This window comes from Trichechus manatus, unplaced genomic scaffold, assembly GCF_000243295.1.
Source record: "Trichechus manatus latirostris isolate Lorelei unplaced genomic scaffold, TriManLat1.0 scaffold00015, whole genome shotgun sequence".
NCBI classification, from domain to species: Eukaryota; Metazoa; Chordata; class Mammalia; order Sirenia; family Trichechidae; genus Trichechus; species Trichechus manatus.
In genome coordinates, this window is record NW_004443951.1 from 9,896,936 (window position 1) to 9,906,287 (window position 9,352).

General features: G+C 48.5%; 1 protein-coding gene across 1 annotated transcript in view; it reads right to left on the bottom strand.

The window, feature by feature from the left end:
- NSUN4 (NOP2/Sun RNA methyltransferase 4) overlaps positions 1–7,264 on the bottom strand; it is a 52,439-nt gene extending 45,175 nt beyond the window's left edge. Inside the window, exons 1-2 of the mRNA XM_004371785.3 lie at positions 7,155–7,264; positions 2,586–2,935 (exon numbers count right to left, since the gene is read on the bottom strand). Of these exons, the coding sequence (XP_004371842.2) occupies positions 2,586–2,935; positions 7,155–7,247 (443 nt within the window). The 5' untranslated portion in view covers positions 7,248–7,264. The remainder of the gene's footprint in view (positions 1–2,585; positions 2,936–7,154) is intronic.
- Positions 7,265–9,352: the final 2,088 nt, after the last annotated feature.

The window sequence follows — 9,352 nt, forward strand, 5'->3', positions numbered from 1 at the left end:
TCACACCATGCACAAAAACTAACTCAAAATGGATCAAAGACCTAAATATAAAATCAAAAACAGTAAAGATCATGGAAGAAAAAACAGGGACAATGCTAGGAGCCCTAATATAGGGCATAAACAGAATACAAAACATTACTAACAATGCACAAACACCGGAAGAGAAACTAGGTAACTGGGAGCTCCTAAAAATCAAACACTTATGCTCATCAAAAAACTTCATCAAAAGAGTAAAAAGACAACCTACAGACTGGGAAAAAATGTTTGGCTACAACAAATCTGATCAGGGTCTAATCTCTAAAATCTACAAGATACTGCAAAACCTCAACAACAAAAAGACAAATAACCCAACTGAAAAATGGGGAAAGGATATGAACAGGTACTTCACCAAAGAAGACATTCAGGCGGCTAACAGGCACATGAAGAAATACCCACGATCATTAGCCATTAAAGAAATGCAAATCAAAACTACAATGAGATACAATGTCACTCCAACAAGGATAGCAGTAATCAAAGAAAACACAAAATAATAAATGTTGGAGAGGTTGTGGAGAGACTGGAACACTATACACTGCTGGTGGCAATGTAAAATGGTACAACCACTGTGGAAATCAATTTGGCGCTTCCTTAAAAAGCTAGAAATAGAAGTACCATACGATCCAGCAGTCCTACTCCTTGGAACATATCCTAGAGAAATAAGAGCTGTCACACGAATAGATATATGCACACCCATGTTCATTACATCACTGTTCACAACAGCAAAAAGATAGAAACAACGTAGGTGCCCGTTAAGAGATGAATGGATAAACAAATTATGGTATAGTCACACAATGGAATACTACCCAACAATAAAGAACAACGATGAATCTGTGAAACATAACATGGATGAATCTAGAAGGCATTATGCTGAGTGAAATTAGTCAGTTGGAAAAGGACAAATATGGTATGAGACCACTATTGTAAGAACTCAAGAAATGGTTTAAATGCAGAAGAAAACATTCTTCGATGGTTATGAGGGTGGGGAGGGAGGGAGAGGGTTATTCACGAACTAGATAGTAAACAAGAATTATCTTAGGTGAAGGGAAGGGCAACACACAATACAGGGGAAATCAGCACAACTGAACTAAACCAAAAGCTATGAAGTTTCCTGAATACAACCAAACACTTCGAGAGACAGAGTAGCAGTGGTGGGTGTCTGGGAACTACGGTTTCAAGGGACATCTATGTCAAGTGGCATAACAAAGTTGATTAAGAAAATGCTCTGCATCCCACTTTGGTGAGTTGTATCTGGGGTCTTAAAAGCCAGTGAGCAGCCATCTAAGATGCATCAATTGGTCCCAACCCACCTGGAGCAAAGGAGAATGAAGAATACCAAAGACACAAGGAAAATATTAGCCCAAGAGATAGAAAGGGCCACATAAACCAGAGACTCCATCAGCCTGAGACCACAAGAACTAGATGGTGCCTGGCTACCACCAATGACCGCCCTGATAGGGAACACAACAGAGAGTTCCTGACGGAGCAGGAGAAAAGTGAGGTGCAGAAATCGAATTCTAGTAAAAAGACCAGACTTGATGGTCTGACTGAGGCTGGAGGGACCCCGGAAGACACGTCCCACAGATTCTGTTAGCCCAGAACTGAAACCATTCCTGAGACCAACTCTTCAGACAAAGATTAGACTGGACTATGGGACATAAAACGATACCCGTGAAGAGAGTGCTTCTCAGCTCAAGTAGATACAAGAGACTAAATGGGCAGCTCCTGTCCAGAGGCAAGATGAGAAGGCAAAAAGGGACAGGAGCTGGCTGAATGGACACGGGAAATCTGCGGTAGAAAGGAGGGTGCTGTCACATTATAAGGAGAGCATCTAGGGTCACATAGCAATGTGTGTACAAATTTTTGTATGAGAAACTGACTTGAACTGTAAACTTTCACTTAAAGCACAACTTGAAAAAAAAAAGAAAGATTACAGCCAACAAAATCCTATGGAGCAGTTCTACTCTGTAACACATGGGGTCATCATAAGTCAAAATGAACTCAACAGCAACAGGTTTGGTTTTTGATACTAACTTTGTGTCTAGGCAAGCCCCACTTCCTTTTCAGTACCATGTGGTTACTTGTCCTACTCACTTTGAGTGGTGGCTGTGAGGGCAAAATGAGAAGTCAGTCATGAATAACACACAGTTTAACTTGAGAGGGCACAGTGAGTTTTCTACAGGAGGCAGAAGTGCAAAACAGGTTCAGTGAAGGTTCTCAGGTCAGGCCACCTGGGTCTAAACACTTGCTTCACCACTTACTGTCTGAGGGATCTAAATCAAGTAAGTGTCTTAAGTTCTGTGCATCTCAATTTCCTCACATGTAAATGAGGGACAATATTATCTGGCTTATAGGGTTGTTGACAGAACAAAAGGAGTTAATGTATGTCTAGCACTTAGGAAAACGCATAGCGCATATAAGCCCTCCATAAATATTATGGATCATAAATATTATGATCATTACTACCGAGGGAGGGCAGGGTCTGGGTCTCTTCCTGTCTACTTTCAGTAAGCACTTAGGACAGCACCATCCATGGCTCTAGATCCTACCTTGCACGAGGGAAGCAGCTGACATCCCCTTTGGCAAAAGTGAAGCATCGAAGGTTCGGACTACAGGCCCAGGAGGCTGGGGCTGGGGCTGGCGCTGCAGGTTGGCCACTCTCATGTTCCAGTTCCCAGTGGGAGAAGGCTTCATTCACAAAGTCCCTGGCACCCAGGTGCTCCAGCTCAGCAATCACATGATCCCAAGCGGTAAAGTTATTGACGAGTGCACCATATTTCTGCTCTGAGAGGAGACTGACTCGGATAGATGGCCAAAGATCCCCAAACTGCACACTGTAGGTCATGTCAAAATTCTGCAGAGCCAGTCGAGTGGCAGGGAATTTGGGCTCTGTGGCAGCCTAAATGGGAAAGAACAGGCTTACTGGTGTTCTCAGCCTTGCCTCTACCCTCTACTGCCTGACTCTACCAATACCTCAGAAGCCTGGGGCAAAAATAGATCCAGCTAGTGCCCACTCCTGCCTTTGCATACTGCCTCTGCCTGCCAGAAAAGCGTGGGAGAGAAATGTAGTGGAGAACTGGCCTTCCCGTTTCAGGGTTGTAAGAGAAAGAAAGCTGTAGCTCTCATAATAGTATCTGGGGGTCATCAAAAAGGTAGGCACTCCTTGAGGCCCTGGAATAAAAGGAACTTAGAGAATGGGAGCTCAGGAGAGGACTCTCAAGAAGAGGCTGCAGAAGGCTGAAAGAAACTATGGACGCCCTGGAGAAGCTTCAGGGATAAAAGCAAAAGACTCTTTTTGAACAGTCCTCCTATTTTCTAAAGCTTTTTCATGTCTGTTACCTTACTGGAACGTCACAACAGATATCTTGGTGGGATAAAAAAAAACCCACAAACCTCCACATTTGATGGAGAATCAGGGTACTTACCTAAAGTCATGCAATGAATGATACCATAACATGCAGAATCATAGGGTTGAGGGTCATTTTGGGAGAGCTCAAAGAGAGGAATCCCAGACCCCAGGAAGGTGGGATGAGGAGAGCTCACAGAATCTTGAGGTATAAGCTGAAATGAGGATTTCTAGGAAAACTGCTATGGGGGTAGCAGAGAGGAACATCAGTCAGGCCTGAAGAGTGTAAAGATAGATTAAAAGGGAAAAGGAGACCTCAGGTAAGGAGTTGACAGTTAGGTCCCAGTTGCCCATGACTGGGATCCTTGCTATGGCTGGCAGTCTTGTTACTGTCTATGACTTTGGCTCTGGTCTAGATTTTTGATCTGGTCAGAACTCTTGCTCTGGCCCTCATTTCTTCCTATGGTGGGGACTCTTGCTCCGACCTTGACTTTTGCTATGGCGGGGACTTTCGCTCTGGTGAGGACTCTTGCTCCGGCCCTGACTTTTACTCTCGTTGGGAATCTTGCTTCGGCTCCGACTTCTGTTATGGTGAGGACTCTCACTCTGGTCCAGATTTATGCTCTGGTTAGGACTCTTGCTCTGGCTCCGACTTCTCCTAAGGCGGAAACTCTCGATCTGGCCCTGATTTATGTTCTGCTGGGGACTCTTGCTCCGGCTTCGACTTCTGCTATGATGGGGACTCTTACTCTGGCTCCAGCTTCTGCTTTGGTTGGTACTCTTGCTCTGCATGTCACTACTCTGGTTTCCACTAATAACAACAGTTGAACTACAGCTGATATTAGTACTACAGCTGGAACTCTTGGATGAAGGCAAAGGGCAGCTGTAGGGGACCTGGGGGCGCTCTTTGCAGGAGTCTCGAGAGGCCACAGAGTAGATATGGAGGCCACAGGGGATGTCAGGGCGGCCTCGGGCTCGGGGGGCAATGGGTAAACTTTGGGGGTCAAAGGGTGTTCTCAAAGGGATAAAAGAATAGATGTGGGTAGCACAAGGGAGCCCCACAGACTGGCGAGGGGGTGGGGGAGGCCCCCTGGGAGTGCTGTAAGTGCCACAGGGGGTTACCATTGGCTGGTTATGACACTGAAAAGGGCCTGTAGAGTGACTGAGGGAACCCATAGAGCAAGGATGGGGTGAGGGCGGAACAACAGAGCACATATGGGTACTGCAGGGGGATTCTATGGGGGGTCCACGAGGGATACTCTGAGCGTAACTATTGACTGAAGCAAGAGCACAAGGGAAGCGGAGGGGAAGGGAAGTGGGGATGATAGTTTTGAGTGTTCTAGGAACCACAGTGGGTAAAGTAGTCCCTGGGGGAGGTTCTCTGGGACAGGAATTTGATGGAGTTGTGATGGATGGCTCCCTACAAGAAGGACTGGAAAGGCTGGAGGGGTCGGAGAGAGGTGGAGGAGAAGTACAGGCCTTAGGGGGCCTGGGCTGGCCAGGAGGGATACACTGGGGAGGGGCAACCATAGAGTGACACCTGTGGGGAGCACGTGACTGCTTTAACTCTGAGGATTTGGGGGACTTCACTTGGGGGAAAACTGGGGTGGTGGCAGGGGGTTCATTATAGCTTCTGGGAGGGGGTGGCTGGAGTGGAGATATAAACTGGTTGCTTGGGGGTAAAGGGAAGGGGAGGACAGAATAAGGACAGTAGGAGGACAAGGAAAGAGGGGATTCCTGGGGATAAGGGGGACCAGAAATTGTGGTACCTGGAGGTAGGAAGAGGTAAGAGCTCCCACCAGCCTCCCAGGAAAGAATGGACTCAAAGCAAGGCTTCCTGGGGGTCTGGGACTGGGGTGGGCAGGGAGAACTAGTACTCCCAGGAGGCATGCGGATGGCACAGTAAGGAGTCTCAGGGGCAGGTATATGGGCCTCTGGAGGAGGATGTGAATAGTGACAGCCCTTCTGAGGCGGGCTGGGAGAGCCAGAAATGTCTGCCTGAAAAGAAGGTGGGAAGCCACAATAATTTTTCCCAAGAGGCAAGTCAAGCTGTGGTTTGGGTTCACAAGAGTCTGGAGGCTTAAGGCAGCCATGGTAAAAGCTGACAGTGGGTGGGGGAGGTACTGTGGGAAAAGGAGGGTCATTATAACTTCTCCCTGAAGACCAGTGAGAGAAAATCACAGGCCCAGTTTCCAAACCCCTATGAGAAAGGGGTGGGGAGACTATAGGTCTAGTTTCCATGGACCGGTGAGCAAGGGGAGGTGAAATGATGAGGCCAATTCCCTGAGGCCTATGAGTAAGAGGAGGTGAAACTGGGGGGCAAGGTCCCTGCAGCCTATGAGTGAGGGGAGGTGAAATCAGGCGATCAGTTCTGGGGGGCCTTTTAGTGAGGGGGGGTGAAATCGTGGGGTCAGTTCCCTGGTGCCCATGAGTGTGGGGAGGTGAAATAATGACATCAGTTTCCAGGGGCCCATGAGTGAGGGGAGTGGAGGTCAAGGGGCCAGTTCTTGGGGGCCGATGAGAGACAGGAGATGAAATCACGGGGTCAGTCTCCGGAGTCCCATGAGTGAGGGGAGGGGAAGTCAATGGGCCAGTTTCTGGGGGCCGATGAGTAAGGGGAGGGGAAGTCAATGGGCCATTTTCTGGGGGCCTATGAGTGAGGGGAGGGGAAGTCAATGGGCCAGTTTCTGGGGGCCGATGAGGGAGGGGAGGGGAGGTCAATGGGCTGGTTCCTAGGGCGGACAGGTATCCGTCACAGTAACAGAGGGAAGTGTGCAGGTCAAAGAAAGCGCTTCGGGGACAGGGACCCAGTGTTGTTGGGGGCCTGGTACAATTGCAATATGGGCTCCGCAGACGCTGAGGGGGCGACCCCATAGGGCTAAACCGGTCAAGATAAGGGCTCAGAGGGGGCGAACCCGTGAAGCAGTAGGGCCTTCCAAAGAGTAGGGGAGAACTAGGTTCAAATGAACATCTCTCCCGACGCAAGGTAAGAGGGGGGGTTGGCGAGGGGCAAGGTGGGGGCGGGGAGGGAGGCGGGCCGGTTATAAAAGGAATTTCAGAGTGACAGGTGAGTCCAGTAAAAGGGTCCTTGGAGAACTGGGGAGAGCCCAGGGGGTGAGGGGAGTCGCTGCACTTTCTGCCTGGGTTTGGGGAAAGCCTGGGAGTAGGGGCAGGGTGGTCACTGTAACCTTTCCTGGGCGCCAGAGGCAGCTCGAGGGTGAGGATGGGGCTGAATCTTTTCCCGGAGGGTGTCGGCGACCCAGGAGGGAGGCAGGGGGGTTCGCTAGGACATTTTGCCAGAGGCGAGGGCGGCCGGGCTTGAAGTTTGAGGAGGAAAGGAGAAGAGTTCATAAGGAAGGGGGCGAGAGGGGCTGGGTAGGAAAGAAAGGGAGGGAGGAGGAGAGGAAGGGAGGTGGAACGGGTAGTGGGGGCCAAGGGGAAGGTAACCTCGAGCTGGGGAACAAGAGGCGGTGATGTAACTGAAAGAATGAGGCGGGGTGATGATGTAACTTAGAGGGGCGGAGTCAAAAGGCTACGGCACTAATGGGGGGACAGTTGAAGACTCGTGACAAACAAAAGGCTGAGAGAGACCATAACGTAACAGATGTAAGAGGGAGGAGCCTAGGGACGCTCATTGAGGGGTGGGGAAAAGAGACCCAAGGCGTCCATGAGTAGAGAACTGTAAGACATAACCGAGTAGAAGGGCTGGAGAAGTTGCCATAGGGCCGAAATGTGTGGGAATGCCCCTCCTGGGCCCCCGGTCAGACCTTACCCATTTCTTCTTATGTCGATGTCTCCGCGGGGCCGTCAGGAACTCCACACGCTTCTCCAGCTCCCGGACACCTCTCAGCACCAACGCGGCCATGTTAGCGTGCGCCGCCGGGTAATTCCGACCGGAACTGCATCGGGCGACCAGTAGGTTCCGGAGAAGTAGCGCGCGCCACTCTTGAGGACTTGAATGGGAAAAGGGGAGGGAGTTAAGTATGACGCTCTCCCTGGGCCCTGCCTAGCTCTATATCCCAGGTGCAAACCCCGCCCCACCGGGATCCCTTGCAACCAAAACCAAACCCGTTGCCGTCGAGGCGATTCCAACTCATAGCGACCCTATAGGACAGAGTAGAACTGCCCCCATAGAGTTTCCAAGGAGCATCGGTGGATCCGAACTGCCTACCTTTTGGTTAGCAGCCATAGCTCGTAACCACTACACCACCTGGGTTTTCCATGATCCCTTGAAGGAGCTGGAAAAAGAGGAGCCAGGCGCACGGTCTGGTGACCCCCTCCTAGATGCGTGGACCTGTGCGAAGGACTCAGAGGCCTCTAACCCAGCTGGGGGATCAAGGAGGATTGAGAGTTGGCATTTGAGAGCTGAAAAAGTTAGCTAGGCAACGAGAGGCTAGAAAGGGCCTAGGTAGGGGAAGTTGCACGGAGGAGGAGCTTCAGGCAGAGAAAAATGAGACCAGACTGTAGAAAGCCTTGTAGGTAAAGGCAGATTTACAGTGAAGCTAATGACGCTTAAGTTTCAGGACTTGTCATTTGCAAGTCACTTTCAAGGCCCTGTACCTAATTTTGTATTATTTTTCTTAAATTTCGTAAATTGTGTCAGCTTTAAGACTCACAAAACTTGGCTGCATCATCAGTGGAGGAGAGGGACATGAGTGGATACATGTTTTCTAAAATTGTCATCTGACAGCAGATGATCAGAGTAAGTAGGAATAGAGGCAGGGAGGTCAGATGAGAGAAGATGATGGTCCGAATTAGGTGGTGGCAGTGAGGATGGAGAGAAGAGGATGAATTCCATTTATAATAAGAGATAGAATTACAGGATTTGTTGACTGATTGAGGGTTAAATTGAGGGGCAGATCTCTGATGACTCCCAGTTGTCTGGCTTAGGGTTCCATTTATTGAATTGGGTGACACAGAAGGAGGATTGAGGTTGGGAGGAGATGGTAAGAAGACAGCTGTTAACTAGTAATGTAGTACATACTATTTTAGATAGGATCAGGGAAAGTCTGATAATATTGGGCAGCCATTTGAAGGTAGGTAGCTGGGGAGCAATCCATGTGGTTATGAGGGGTAGTGTTCCAGGCAAAATAAACAGCAAGTATGAAGGCCCTGAGGCAGATTGTGCTTTGATTTTTGAGAACAGCAAGGTAGATAGTGTAACTGGAATAAAGTTAGGAAGGAGAATGACCAGAAAAAAAAAAAGGAGGGGGCAGACCATGAAGGGCCTGTCAGGCCAAGTCAAGGGCTCTAATTTTAAATCGAACGAGAAACTATTAGGAGTTCTGAGCAGAGAAGCATGATCTGACTTACATTTGAAAGTATTATTCTGGCCTCTTTGTGGAGAATATACTAGGAGCTAGAATGAATGCAGGGAGATCTGTTAGAAGGTTACGACAGTCCAGCTGAAAGCAAAAGATAATGGTGGTTTGAATTAGATTGGTAAGGGTGGAGACGGGGGAAAGTAGAGCCAAGATAATTTGTTGACAGATTGGAATATAAGGTATGAGACAGAGGAATTAAGGATAACGCCAAGATTTGGCCTGAGCAACTGGAAGAATGGATCATTCTACCAAACTGCTCTCATCAAGGTCACTAATCACCAAATCCAATGGCCACTATTTAGTCTTTTTTTTTAACTTCATTTATAGCATTTGACAAACGGACCACTCCCGCTTAATACCAGTTTCCAGTTATCTTAGTGTTCATCATCAGTTTCCTCCATAAACTCTTCCTTGTTTGCCCTTAAATGTTGGTGTTCCTCCAAGTTTTCTCTATAGGCCTTCTTCTCTAGCTTCATATTGTGAGTTCTGTGAGGGGATGAATTGTGTCTTATTCTGTGTTGTATTCCCGGCATCCAGAACAGTGAATGACACATAGTAGGCACTCATAGTCAAGTGAATGAAGGTCTACACACTCTTCTCTGTCCTCTACTCCTGTGCTTCATTTACCATCTTTCTTATTTATCTA